This window comes from Otolemur garnettii, unplaced genomic scaffold, assembly GCF_000181295.1.
Source record: "Otolemur garnettii isolate 467f Iridium unplaced genomic scaffold, OtoGar3 scaffold00012, whole genome shotgun sequence".
Taxonomy (NCBI): Eukaryota; Metazoa; Chordata; class Mammalia; order Primates; family Galagidae; genus Otolemur; species Otolemur garnettii.
The window spans coordinates 2,718,162-2,733,173 of record NW_003852407.1 but is presented as its reverse complement, the minus strand read 5'-3'; the positions used below and the strand labels follow the sequence as shown (position 1 = coordinate 2,733,173).

Here is a 15,012-nt window from a genome sequence, read left to right as displayed (position 1 = left end):
CCAGCTTTTTAAAGCAATTCTTACCACACTGGCTTGGCTTGTAGAATCTAAGATGAGCTGATAGGAAGAGGAGCTGGAAGAGATAGACAGAAACTCCCAAGAAGCCTCCAGAATCCATTGATGGGAACCCTTCATACTCCTTGGAACATAGAGAGAGGCTGTGATACAACTGAGCTTTGGACCATCTTAAGTAAAGGAACAAACAGCTCTTGATTTTAGCTAGAAAGAACCCCTTGTAGGAAAGTAAAGAAGAGAGTTTCTGCCTCTTTTTACTTTGAGGGACATTATGGTAGAAAACGTTGGATTCCCACAGGTGATGATACTGGTTTTTCTTTCCAAGATGCTAGATTTAAAAGAAGTATGAGCCATTCTATGCTTCAGACCAGGTTCAGGAAGTACAGAAGTTGGGGAGCAGCCCTCCTGATGCAGGTTAAGAAGCCTGCCTGAGCCTCCACCTCAGGCAGCTCAACGAGTGTGGACATAGACCATTTTTGTCTCCAGAGAGCTGGTGACAGTGATATCACTGGAGAAAAAGGCATCCCTTCACTGTGGGGCTTGACAGAATGAGGTGTGCTAGGGAGGCCACTAGCTGGGACTTAGCCTTTCCCAACTGCCCCTTTATAACCCGGGCAGCCCCAGACCACTGAGCCAACCATGGCCGAGAAGGGCGACTGCATCGCCAATGTTTATGGGTATGACCTCGGTGGGCGCTTTGTTGACTTCCAGCCCCTGGGCTTTGGTGTCAATGGGCTGGTGCTGTCAGCTGTGGACAGCCGGGCTTGCCGGAAGGTAGCCGTGAAGAAGATCACCCTGAGTGACTCCCGCAGCATGAAGCACGCGCTCCGGGAGATCAAGATCATCCGGCGCCTGGACCACGACAACATCGTCAAGGTGCACGAGGTGCTGGGTCCCAAGGGCGCCGACCTGCAGGGCGAGCTGTTCAAGTTCAGCGTGGCTTACATCGTCCAGGAGTACATGGAGACCGACCTGGCACGCCTGCTGGAGCAGGGCACACTGACAGAGGAGCACGCCAAGCTCTTCATGTACCAGCTGCTCCGCGGCCTCAAATACATCCACTCTGCCAACGTGCTGCACAGGGACCTGAAGCCCGCCAACATCTTCATCAGCACAGAGGACCTCGTGCTCAAAATCGGCGATTTTGGGTTGGCAAGGATCGTTGATCAGCATTATTCACACAAGGTACGTCTGGCTGGAATGAGGGATCCTGGTGGTCCATAGAATCTCAGGAATGCTCACAGTGTTCCAGAGGGCATGCCTAACTCCATGATCATGAGAGGACGAGGATCAGTATTGGGGAGGAGGCTAGAGGATGCTAGAAAGATCACTGGCCTGACAAATCCCTGTTGGGGGTTTGGGGGGAGAGCTGGTTCTTGGGCACCACCACATGGCCATCTATGGTCTTGGCTCTGCCATGTGGCCGTGACTAAGCAGAGGTTGTATGATCTCTAGAATTGTTTCTAGCTCTAGATTCTATGGCTTTAAAACCGTGTGGTTGGTGAAGTTACATCTAGCATCCTCTCATCCCAGATTCCCACCAGCAAGCCTCATGCTCTGGCTCATCTCACCACCTCCTCCCATCCATGCTGACCAGTATTGTGTTCCTGTCTCTCAGGGGAAAGTGGGCACAAAAGGTTAATCAGATAAACTAATCCTCCAGCTAATGACTCCACTCTCCTGGGTACTCTGATGCCCTTGCCCTTTGGTGTGATACGAAAGCCATGGGTGTCAGGATGTTGTCATCAAGACCCCCCATGGTGAGTACCAAATGTTCCACCAGCTGTGGGTTAGAGCTGATCCGACCACACCAGTGGAGATGAAAGTTCACTAACCTGTTCTCAAGGGCCCAAATCTCCCCTTGCCTAGTCTACTGCTCTCTTCAGAAGCTGCGTATTCTCTGACATTCTGTTCCTCCCCACCTCAAGTTCCTGCCATTTTAGGGGTTCCCCTGAGCTGCCCAGGATAAGCCCATCCCCAGTCAGCCCTCAACAGGGGCAGGGGGTGTGGTATCCAGCCTCATGGCAAAACCTTCATGCTACAAAATCACGTGTTAGAATGAAATGTCCTAGGAAGTAGGTATACAGGGGTCTATTTTCAGTCAAGGGACTGGGGTGTGTCATGGCGGGGGCAGCTCTGCCCTTGGGCTGGTCCCTCTCTCTCCCTCACCACTTTGCACAGAAAGGCACTGATGTGCCTGATACAGGGGTAGGGGCAGGCTTCAAGGTCAGGGAGGAGCGGAGCTCTCTGTCCTCCCCTCCGTGGCTGGACCTGGGGCTCCAGCCCAGATTTCAAACCCAAAATCAGCCTAGATGCCTCTAGCTCCTTGGTGCCATGGATTACTTAGCCGCCTTAACCATGAACTTATCCTCTGTCCCTCCTGCAGCCAGGCCATCTGTCAAAACTGCCAGCCAAATCCTGTAGGCAAGAAAGTCCATGGTAAGATCAAAGAAATGAACAAACAAGCATACAAACATACAGGCAGTGGCCTTCTGTCTTCCTGACACCCTTAGCTGTTTCTTCCTTCTCTTTCTTCTAAGGAGCAGGGACTCCAAACAATTGAAGCACAGATTTTAAGACAAATCTGTTCTTATGTGGTAAAAAGACTCAGAAAATCCATAGCACTCTTACATCTGGGAGACACAAAAACCACCTTTTAAAGTGGAACAAGCCAGTACCTTTGGGATGGTAAAGGTAACCTTGATAAAAGGGTATGATGAAACGTTACAGAGCAGTAGCTCAGAACAGCGGGTAATAGGCCCTCAGTGAAGTCGGGGAAGATGGCTTGTCATAGTGAAGATTGCTACAGTATTATACTAATTTGGGGTGGTGATGGTGATGTCAGGGCTCTGGGCTTCCTTCTAAAAGTGTTAGCCTGGGCATGGATGGTTGTTCCCCCCTGGGAGCCTCAGTTTCCCCATCTTTGACAGGGATAATAATCATGCACCTCTGGGTTGTGGTTAAAAATCAAAGTGAACCATGAATGTATGTAAAATTCCTTGGAGAGCAGTAAGGACGACATCCATTCATTAATGGGGGCTTGCTGAGCACACACCGAGCCCAGGCCCAGTGCTGGGCGGCAGAGAGACAGAGGCTTACAGGACCCCTGAGCCATTGTGAGTTCCGGGCTGTGGTGTTGTTACCAGTCACTCAGGGCTGGGAAGGCCTTCCCTGGTTGGAACTTTCATTTTCCCCATGCAGAGGAATTTAGATGTTCTGGCTCTCTTCAATAAAATTAGCTGTGGGAGGTTAAAGAAATCACTGGAGGCGGTCACGAGCCCAGTGGGTGCTCACATCACCCCATGCCCTGCTATTTGGCAAGTGCCACCCACCCCAACCCTGCTACCTCCCTCACACGCTTTCTGCTTTTAGCTTTCTGCCCTCTCTTCCCCCAGTGGTAAAGACAGGCTTTATATTTGGTGCTTTTATTTATCCAGTGTGCGTTTAAATCAGTTCTCGTTTAATCCTCAGAATGCTGTGAGGCACTTAGGGCAAATGATCCGTTTCAAAACAGAGAGAAACTGGCTTTCTAGAGCCTACAGGGTGGGCCACAGCAGGAGGGGCTCCAACACTGGGGCTTTCCCACATCCCAAGAGGGAGGGCTTTCTGGATTCTGGCTGGGATTCCTTTTTCCTTCCTCTGAGTTCCCATGGCGTCTTTCCCCATCCCACACCTGTGTCTTCCACCACTGATTGTTCTCTCCTCCACCCAGGGGCACCTGTGCCTGTGTCTTTGCGCTTTCCTTGGCTCCATGAGGGCCATCTCATGTTCATCTTGGGTTCCCTCATGAAGTCTGATCACTGTGCCTGACATGTGGCCTTTAGCTGAATTGTGTAATGAACAGAAGGAAGAGTCCTCTCCCAGCATGTCGTAGATAGGAAGTGACTGGGCTCACGGGTTCCCTGGGGGTAGAAGTGTTGACTCTTGGAAAAAGAGCACATAATTCTTCCAGACTGGATTGGTTGGGGTCAGACGTGTGCATCTGCCGCGTGCACCTGCTCTGTCCAGCGTGCTGGAGGATGGTATCTATCGGCAACGTGCTCCAAGCTTAAGCCCTCTTAAAGCTTTATGGATCCTGACTCCCACGCATCCAGCAGCCTTGTTCTCCCTCTCCCTGTCTTTCTCATGAGTGGACAGTGTGTGTCCTCTGTGCCCACATCTCCTTGGCTGGCACAGGGCCTGACACACGTAGGTGCCTGCTATGTTGTTTAGTGAAGGAGATGCCCAGAGAAAGGCCTTCTCGTCTCTAATGAGCAGCTGGCAGCACTGGGGCTCCAAGTCATAGGCAGGAAGCGTGTGGGGTATGTGTCCCTCTGCACACCACCTCTAGGGTCTTGGTCTTTGCAAAGTTCAGAGGGCAACTAGAGGCTCCCTACAACCGAGACTCGGGGAGCTGGCAGTGAGGAAGGCTCTGATGGTTTCTTTCAACAGAAGCCATCTGGGAAACACTGGTCTCTGTTATTCTTACTCACCTCACTAATTGCATGACCTTGGAAAAGTCCTTTTCCTAATTTAAGGGATTTTTTTCAAAGATCTCCCAATCAAGAAAGAAGGAGGGTTTTGACTCCACCACTACTGTTTTTTCTGAGCCTCACTTCTCAATGTTCTTGAGGAGAAAGTCATTCCTGTTCTGCTTATTTCAAAGGATTCTCATTAGAGTCAAATGAAAAACGTGGATGTGCTCTCGGATGTACAGAAGGCTAAATCAATGGCAGGATTTGCCCAAGTAGCCGCCATGGCCCTACCGGACAGACGCCAGATGTCACTTTCCCCTCCACTGAGATGTGGACTCAGCTCTTGACACTGTGGCCAAGGGGGAATCATGAGGCCCTACCTGAGAGGCTTCCCAGGCTGGGGTCTTGTTACAAACCCCTTTCTTCCCACCTCCTCAGCAGGCTATTCCTTGTTAATGTTCAGAAGAGGCAGCTGAAGGGTCAGAGCGTGTTTTCCTCTGAATTTATTCTATTGGGAAATGGATGATCCCGAAAGGGGGGAAGGGGTCATTAAGACTTCACTGAGTGCCATGCAAAACCTAAGAAATGTCAGGAACCCCCGCAGGAGTGTGCAGAGGGCCCGAGAAGCACGTTGATGGCCTGATTAGCTGGGGGACCATGTCCTCCAGGGGGGGCCTCGAGGAAGAACCACCTTTCCTCCTGCCTCAGAGTCCTTGCTGGGCTGCTGGGGGCCTGCCTGCCCACCCGCCTTTCACAGGGGTGGGAGGCAGAAAATGCCCCGGAAGGAAAGGAAGAAAACAGAGCCCGTCAGAGTTGGGGTAAAGACCTTGTGTTGTGGTGGATCATTCAAGCAAGTTTGAGTGTTCTGCCGGCTGCCCTGCTTCTGCATTTCATAGATCTCTGTCTCCTTTTTCATTCTGGATTAGAGTGCTTTCACACTTTGCCTCACAAGTCATTAGGATTCCTTAAAAACCAGACCAGCAAAGTGATTCTCAACATGAGGTCTCAAACCAGTAGCTGCAGCTTCTCCTGGGATTCTCTGCCCCAGCTCTGCCCTGCTGAATCAGCGACTGTAAGGGCAGCCCAGGGATCTGTTTCCACAAGCCTGCAAGTGGGACTGATGCTCCCAAACATCTAGGAACCATTGATGTGAAGAAGTGGGATAGCTCATCTTTGGACAGAAAGCCCAAGGTCCTGGTGTGTTTGCTAAGGCCTTAGACCTGCAGTTCTCAAACTTTAGCCCAGTGAAGACAACTACCCCCCCCCCCAATCCAGGTATAGGTGAAGCAGGTGCCTTAATTAGGAGGGGTAGGTAATGGTGGAGGTCTCAGGCACTGTGGCAGGGAGTTCTAAGGATTGTCTTAGGCAAAATGACTTTGTAGGCCCTCAGTCACATCACATGGAAACTATCTGCTCCCCCACAGCCTGAGTTTAGGGGGACTCCACACAAACCAGGAATCTAAACCATATTGTTTTCTGTTTAGGTTTGATTTTAACAATTAGTCAGGGGATGTGAAAAATAATTTTGGAAAACATATAATTTTCATTCTGGTATAAACTACTTGATGTTATTTAAAAGCCAAAAGCATTAGTTTCACAGTTCAGCATTTGGTTGAAGGCTCAGGAAATTACTATAGTTTGTTAAGGCTTGTGGTTCAATTCAAGGCCCCAGAGGAGGCAGAGGTGTCTGGTGTTGGCACACACAGCCAGTTTACAAAGGCTTTGATGAGGAGCTCTGGTCGGCAGGGTTCATGCTGGTGTGATCATGTTGACTGACCTCACCTCCTGCCTCCCCTGGCCGCTCTGCCGCCCTCTGATCGCTTCTTAGGCCAAGATAACCTTCACGGGTCTGCCTGAGAAAACACACAGAAAGCACCCTAAAGCACAAGTTCTTTTGAAGCTAAACCTAGCAGGAGGAAGGCTTGTGTCTGCAGCTGAGCCGTATGGGGTCTTTACTGGTGATCCAGGGAGTACCCTCTGGTATCTCCACGCATCTGTTCCAGGCGGTGTCCACGGTGCACACGCAAAGCCCCAGGTGCAGGGACTGGCCAAGGACTTGCCCAGGACCCTGAATAGGACTGTGGTCCACGGTGCTGGTGCCAGGAGTGTCCCAGCCCTTTGCTGTTCATGGAGGCCAGACTGTCATGGGAAAGTGGGCTTGTGGAAGGACACTCTGCTGAGGGCCCAGCTAACAGGAAAGGTCACTTTCCTCTTAAGCCATTAAGCATGTTATTCCAAATCAGTGGAGCTGAAAAGATTTATTTAAAAGACTATGAAATATCCCTTTTTAAAAGGGAAAAATATGACCTCAGGGATTAGAACAGAGGCTGTACTAGAGAGTCAAGTGTCCCTGAACACCCGGGCGAGTTTGGAATGCTCCTTGCGTTGGTGTTCACTGCCTCCCGGCCCACTGCAGAGGGGCCAGCTCTTCACTCCTGGGCCTCCTGTGGGGGTGGGGGGAAGGGGGATGGAAGGGTGAGGGTGGCAAAAGGCTTCTCTCCCAGTTGGCAGAAAAGTACCACACCCAGGCCTCCCTCCCTGGGAAACAACCCACTGTTACTTACCTTTAATCACTGGTGTGGCCAGGCAATGACCAATCAGAAAGGAAGCCTGCCAGAGCCCTGCAGGCACCCGGCTTGCCAAGAATTGACTTTTTTTTTTTTTTTTTTTGAGACAGAGCCTCAAGCTGTCCCCCTGGGTAGAGTGCTGTGGTATCACAGCTCATAGCACCCTCCAACTCCTGGGCTCAAGCGAGTCTCCTGCATCCTCCTCCCAAGTAGCTGGGACCACAGGCATCCGCCACAATGCCTGGCTATATTTTGGTTGCATTCATCATTGTTGTTTTGGTGGGCCCGGGCTGGATTCGAACCTGCCACCTTAGGTGTATGAGCCATAGGTGCCAAGCCAGAATTGACTTTATTGCCAGATCTAGAGGGCAGGCAAAGGAGTCAGGGCTTGGGGCTTAGACAGTGGTGGCTCTTTATCAACCCGTTTGTTCATTCTTCTAACAACTGGCCATTCCTTCTCAGCTCCAAGCCACCCTTTCCTATGTGTGCCTATGAGTCTGGTTCTCTACTAAGGCCCAGCAGTTGATTAAATGGCGCAAAGAAATCAATAGCTTCCCTCCTCAGAACCTCGGCCTATTCCCCAGGCAGGTGCCAAAGCTGCAGGAGAACTGGAGAAGCAGGAAGGCTGCAGCCGCCGGGGCTGCTGGACAGGAGCTAGTATTTCATGGAGCATGGGCCACCGGTGACAAACTCTTTGTTTATCTGGAAAGTATATTTTACTCTCCTTTTTAAAGTTTATTTTCTCTGGCTATAAAATTCTGAATTTACAATTTTCTCTCTCAGTCCTTACAAAGTGTCATTGCTTTGTTTCCTGTCCCCATTACTCTAGAAGAGTAGCTGGTCTTCAGTCATCCCCTGGTGCCCCTGGACAGAATGCGTCCTTTGCCTCTGGCTGCTTCATGACTATTATTGAATGGGATTAAGTGGGGAGCCTGGGGGATAAGTGTTGAATAATGAGCCCTCCTTTCTTCATACCTGGGATTTGCTGGGAGAAGAACCCCCCCCCCCACGGGGAGCATCTCCAGTCTTGGTGGGGAGGATCCCAAACCCAGCGCCTGCTCTGGTCTCTCCACCTTGACAACTCTCAAATCGGAAATGTCATGGGACAGGACCCTGTCATATTCCAAAGGTGGTATTCTTTTGCTTATCCTGAATAGGGTAATTAGAAAATTGAATCGAATCTTTTTCCCTTTTTTTACTAAAATGTGTTTTATTTCTTTGGTCTTGGCTGTGGAAGCCTATTGAGAAGCCAGTAGTATAGAAATAGAAGGTTCAGGCTGGGCACAGTGGCTCATAAGGTGTAATCCCAGCACTTTGGAATATTAAGGCCAGAAGTTTAAGACCAGCCTGGGCAACATAGTGAGACCCTGGCTCTAAAAAATTAAATAAATTTAGGGTGCAGTAGCTCATGCCTATGTGTACTCTGGGATGCCAAGGCAGAAGGCTTTCTTGAGCTCAGGAGTTCAAGACCAGCCTAAGCAAGAGTGAGACCCCAATATAAAGAAAATTTAGCCAGGAGTCATGGCAAGTGCCTATAGTCTCAGCTACTTGGGAGGCTAATGAGGCAAGGAAGCACTTGGACCCCAGGAGTTTGAGGATGCAGTAAGCTGGGTGCTATAGCCTGGGGAACAGAGTGTGACTCTTTCTCTCTGACAAGAAAGAAAGAAAGATTTCCTTTGTGATTCTCTCAGAAAAAAAGAAAAGAAACAGAAGGCTCAGGGGGTGAGGCATCGCATTGCTGTGATCTTGCTGAGTTCCGTGGCTACCTTGTCCTTCCGTGGACACATCCGCAAGCTGGGAGACACTAGCCCTTCTCACTTCATCTGCTGCCACATCATTGCCTGGTGTTGTAACATCCCTGATCTGTCACCATTCCCTGGAAAATGCTGTACTGGTAACAGCCCTGGTCCCACACGCTGTTCCTTCTGCTCCCACATAACCTCCTACTTATCCCTGCCAACCCTGCTCAAATGTCCTGGCTCTGACTTCATCACACCTTCCCCAGGCCACCCACAGCTGTTATCCCCACGTTAATGTGATGATCTGTTTACAGGCCTCTTCCCAGAAAGACCCGGAGAGCCCAGAAGAAAGAGCACATCTCATTTATCTCTTTATTTCTGGCACTGAGCATAGTATCTGGACCATGATACCTGCTCGATACTTGCTTATTGACTTATGGCGAGCCAAGCCTCTGCCTTTCTGTTGAATCCAGTGTGGTCCTCGGGATAAAGCATGATTTCTCTTCCTCGGAGCACTGTCAAATATCTGAAGTCATCTGCCATGTTCCTCTAAATCTAGAGGATTCTAGATTTCACATTCCTCTAAATCTAGAATTCTTTCATCTTTCCCCACTAATATTCAGAAAGTGCTCTAATAACCTCAGTACTAGAACCAGCCTTTGGCCAGCTTGCAAAAGTATCAGAGTACTGATTATTAGTCTACTTCATCTTCATAACAACCTAATGTCACAGTTGCTATTGTTGTCCCCATTTTATAGGTGAAGACATGAAGGCCCGGAGAGTAATTTGCTCAAGGTCACCCAGATAGTCAATGGCAGAGTGGGATTTAAAAGCCCAGGGATGGCTCAGACTCCATGTGGTAGGCCATTGAGCTCCACTGTTTCGGTGGCTGTTGAGATGACAGCGTTTCCAGAGCTCGTGCTACACCGACTGCCCTCTCAGTGACTTCTCCCCTTTGTCAGACCCTTTCTTAAAATGTGTCTTCCAGAAAGGGTCCCACGTGATTTAACCAGCACAGGGTCACCCCATCCTACTCTATCAATGGTGCACTGTGAAGGCCGCCCATGGGTTTTTCAGTAGCCTTGTCCAAATGCCGGCTCATATTGAGCCTGTAGCTGGCTAACTTCTGTTAGGTCTCTATTCTCTATTTCACATGTCCATGGTTAATTTTTGGCCCAAGGACAGGACTTCCACTACCCTTATCCTTGGTAGATCTTCCTGGCTTCCCGCAAATATTGTAACCTGATGAGATTGTTTGGATCATTGTTCTATCACATAATCTGTCCCTTACAGCTTCATAATTTATAAGCCTGTCTTCTATGACCTTACCCATATCACTGATTAAAACATGTCCTCACAGCCACTAAACACCTCCCTTCGGGGGAGGTCTTCATCAATTTCCATAATTATGAATTGTCTGACCCATGTTTTTTCATTGTCCATGAAGATGTCCTCAGGGATTTATCTAAATGCCTTTTGAGACTCAGCTGAGAACATCCCTCTTATTCTACCTCAGTACAATTTTAAACTTGTCCTTAAGTTAAAAAGCCAAGTTCAAACGACATGATCAGCTGTGGCACTTTTAATTCCTAGATGCACGGAGCACAGATGTTGGCAACCATCACCCCTTTACTTAGGGAAAATCTGACAGCTGAAAATCTAATCTTACAAAATTGTGTTAGAGGTTCAGTCATGCTTAGGTAAACCATGGTTCATCCACTAGACAGAATATTGTGCGACTAATGGCATTTTTGAAAAGTTTGCCGTAATATGGAAAATGTGTGTATAAGAATAAGATACAGAGTTATGTAGAAGGTACAAATATAGCAGTTTTACACAAGGAGGAAAGAACTACATATAAAAACAGTAAAAGCTCCAAAATGTTAATAATGGTTGGATGATGCATGGTTTTCTTTCTCCTTTTTATCTTTCTATAATTACCCAAAATGGGTGACATGAACATGCATGGTTTTATCACGGTAACCTTTTCAGATGGAGGTCAGAGAAGTTTGCTGCAAGAGTAAGTTTACCAAGAATTTGGTTTATTGCAAAAAGAACCTGGATTATTCAGTTGCTGAGGGAGAAGAGTCAGGCAGGCCAGCACATGGCCCAAGAGGACATGGGTAGGGACCCTCGACCGCCTTCTGCTATGACGTGCCCGCTGTGTCACATGTATGGGTCTTACCCCCTTCCCAGGGACTGCAGACAGGCTCACAGTGGGGTGTCATACTCCTGGGAAGTAGAGTACCCTCCTCACAGGTGGAGTGAGTGGGTGCTGACTGGTACTATGTGACCCTGAGCAACTTCCTTAACCTGCCACAGGCTGCTGCATCTACAGGACTGTGTGAGGAGTGAATGAAATGAAGTGCTCACCCCCGTGTTGGGCATCGGGGAGGCACTCGGGAAATCATAGCTATTTTTCACAATGGTTATTAGTCACTATCAGAGGGGGGTCTGTATTCTGAGATAACCTGAAATTCTACCACTGACAGTAAAATTTATTGGAGTGGCTGACCATGCTCTGTGAAGAAGGGTAGGGAAGAGGCAGAAAACCTTTACTGGAAAAACTTGTGAAAATGGATTGATAAGGAAGCACTGGGCTAGGGGGAGGGCGTTTAACTCAAAAGGAGTCCAAAATGGGGAGCCATTATACTTTGATACTTTTGCAAGCTGGCCAAAGGCTGGTTCTAGTACTGAGGTTATATGTACAGCTAATGTTCAAAATATTCAACAACTGGTAAGCTTTGGGCCAACCCATCTGCTCAGACATTGGCAGTGACCCATCAGAATAGATCCTGGCTATGAGCACCCCACCACCTTCCACAGACCAGAGAGCAGGGCGTGGCCTTCACGGAGGGCTCATGCAGAGGTCTACCAGTGACACCCCTGGCCAGATGCACAGAGTAACAGCAAGTGAGCAGCCTGGCCTGGCCTTGCCAGTGTGAGACGGGCAGGCCCCAGCTGCAGCGGCTTCCTTCTCCCCAGGGCCTCACACTTGCTCTCATCAGCCTGTCACACACTGACAAGATCCCTTTGTTTCCTGGGTGAAGGCAACTAGAAAGGAGACCTATCCCTTGCTCTCCCTGTCCCACCATGGTGGCCTCATCTCTGGTCCCCAGATGACATGGTCAGCAGATTTCTCTGGGATGTGAGAGACGTTAGGGTGTGGTGATGATTTTTTTTTTTTTTTTGGCTGCATCTTCTATGTAGAACTACTATTGTCTAGAGCCACCATGAGTGCCCCATCAGTGAGCGCAACAATGGATTTGTGATCTGTGGGACTCTCCTGAAATCTTCTCAAGGATGAAGTTTTCTGATTTTCAGTGCCTTTTATTTTGGAAGTGGAGTCAGAGTTCCCCATGAAGGTGGAGGAGCAGGCCCTGGAGTGCAAAGACCTGCCTGGCCTGGTTTCTCAGGCCAGAGGAGTCACTACGTGTGAAGTGGCTTTCAGTAGCCCACGATCTGAGTTCAGAGGAGCCCAGGCTGGGAGGACTGCATTTTCATGGGTCTGTTTCTTTGCAGGCCTTAGTTGTGTCCTCTGGTTCCTAGTGGCTCTCCCAACCCTGACCCCAACCAATTTGCAAACGCCATGTGGGTCAGAAGCCAGTGGGAGAGAGTGGATAGCCAATGGCTTCTGTAGCTGGGGGATTGATGTCCTTATAGCTACCATGAAACATTTCCTGCAATTCACAGTAATGTGTCCTGAAGGGTTCTTTCCCACCCACGGTAACTCTAGATCTTCCATCTGACCCTGTAAGGGAGGCAGGTAAGGTGAATTATTGTCCTCACTTGATAGATGAGGATGAGACAGCCCTGGGGTTCAGAAGCTCTTCCAAGGCCCCACTGCTTAATGAGAGGCAGAGCTGATACCAGACCTGCCTCCAGGGACCTGGAACAGCAGCTGATGCAACTGGGCACAGCTCCAGAACTTGAGAACTCTCCTGTGTACCCTCTGTGATGAGAGGAGGGAGGAATCATGACACAGGGGTGGGGGCACTGGCTTCTGCTTCTCCCATGAGGAAATGGAGCACAGAGCAGCTCTGTGACCTTCCCTGGGCCCCGCAGTGAGCCGAGATGGAGCCAGGACAGGAAGGCATCATGCCTGGGTCTTGGGCTCTCTTCCTGTGCCGTGTCCCCATCTCTCACCTTCCTAGGTCCCTCCTGCTGGCCTCTCCCAGGGCCCCCACACTGCTTCCTCCACCTCCCACCCCCTCTCCCCACTGGAGACTTACTGAGGCTCAGACCCTCCCTCGTAGGAACATAGATTCCCACAGAGCCACCCCGAGATCACTGCTCTACCACACAGCTGATTGGGAAAAGGCCACCACTGTGAGCATTCCTTTCAGTTGAACAATGCTTTATATTTGCCTTTAAACTTTATTGAAATATAATTAACATTGCATACAATTCACCCATTTGGTGGATGGCTTTTAGTATAATCAGAGTTGTGTGCCATTACCATAATTAATTTTAGAACATTTTATCACCCCCCAAAGAATACTATTCCCCTGCCCTTCAAAGTCCCTCATCTCCCCAGCCCTAGGCAGCCATTCATCTGCTTCCTCTATCTGTAGATTTGCCTATTCTGGACATGCCATGTAAGTGGAATTACATAATATGTGGTCCATTGTGGCTAACATGTTTTACTTGGCACACTGTTTTCAAGCTTTATCCATGTGGTAGAAGCAGGTATGAGTACTTCATTTCTTTTTATTATATTTATTCATTATCAGTTGACAGACATTTGTGTTGCCTATTATGAATAATGCTACTGTGAACATTCGTGATCAAGTTTTTATGTGGACATATGTTTTGAGTTTCTCTTGGGTATGTACCTAGGAGTGGAATTACTGGGTCATACGGTTCTGTTTGAGAAGTTGCCAGACTATTTTCCAAAGTGGCTGCACTGTTTTACATCCCGGCTAGCAATGTATAAGAATTCAATGTCTCTATATCCTCTACAACACTTGTTATTTTCTGGGGAGTTTTTTCTAGTGAGTATGAAGTGGTATTTTATTGTGGTATTTTTTAGTGGTATTTTATTCTAGTGGGTATGAAGGAGTATTTTATTGTGATTTTGATTTACATTTTCCTGATGGCTAATTATGTGGAGCATCTTTTCATGTGCTATTTGGCTGTCTTTGGAAAACTATCTATTCAGATCCTTTGCCTTTATTTATTTTTTAAGAGACAGGGTCTTGCTCTATCATCAGGGTGGAGTGCGATGGCATTATCATAGCTCATAGCAGGCTTGAACGCTTGGGCTCAAGTGATCTTCCCACCTCAGCCTCCAAAGTAGCTAGGACTATTGCCACCTGCTACCATACCTGGCTAATTTTTTAAAAATTTTTGTAGAGACAGGGTCTCACTACGTTGCTCAGGCTGGGCTCAAACTCTTGGCCTCAAGTATCCCGCCTTGGCCTCCCAAAGTGCTAAGATTACAGGAGTGAGCCACTCTGCCTGACCCCTTAGCCCATTTTTAATTGGGTTATTTGTTTTTCTGGTTTTGAATTATAAGGTGTTTTTTAAATATCCTAAATATAAGTCCCTTGTCAGATAAATGATTTGCCAAAAATTCACATTCTGGATCAAGTTTTTCATTGTGATGGTGTCGAGTTCATCTATTTTTTCTTTTGTTGCTTTTGTTTGCTGTGTCATATTTAAGAAACCATTGCCTGAAATAAGGTCATGAAGATTTATTCCTATGACTTCTTAAAGTTTTATGGCTTCAGCTCTGACACTTAAGTCTCTGATCCTTTTTAAATGGATTGTTATATGTGGTATGAGGTAGGGACCTACCTTCACTCTTTTGCGTGTCTAAAAGAGCACTATTAGTTGAAGACATTAGCTTTTTCTCATCGAATTATCTTGGACCATATCAATAAGTTGTAAATGAGAGGATTATTTCTAGATTCTCAATTTTATTACATCGATGTATATGTCTCTCTTATTTCAGTACTATATTATTTTGACTACGGAAGTTTTGTCATAGGTTTTGAAATCAACAAGTGTGAATCCTCCAACCTTTTTTCAAGATTGTTTTGGCTATTCTGGCCACAAAAAGGAATGAAATTCTGATCCATGGTATAACAGGCACGAAAAGGTCTTATATTGTATGATCCCATTTATATAAAATGTATAGATGGCTCAGCGCCTATAGCTCAACTGGCTAAGGCGCCAGCCATGTACACCTAAGGTGGCGGGTTCGAATCCCCAGCCCGGACCCGCCAAACAACA

General features: G+C 48.1%; 1 protein-coding gene across 1 annotated transcript in view; it reads left to right on the top strand.

Annotated features, from left to right (window-relative positions):
• Positions 1-526: 526 nt before the first annotated feature.
• The window catches only part of MAPK4 (mitogen-activated protein kinase 4), a 56,776-nt gene continuing 42,290 nt past the window's right edge, over positions 527-15,012 (top strand). The window contains exon 1 of the mRNA XM_003784704.3: positions 527-1,200. Within this exon, the coding sequence (XP_003784752.1) occupies positions 655-1,200 (546 nt within the window). The 5' untranslated portion in view covers positions 527-654. The remainder of the gene's footprint in view (positions 1,201-15,012) is intronic.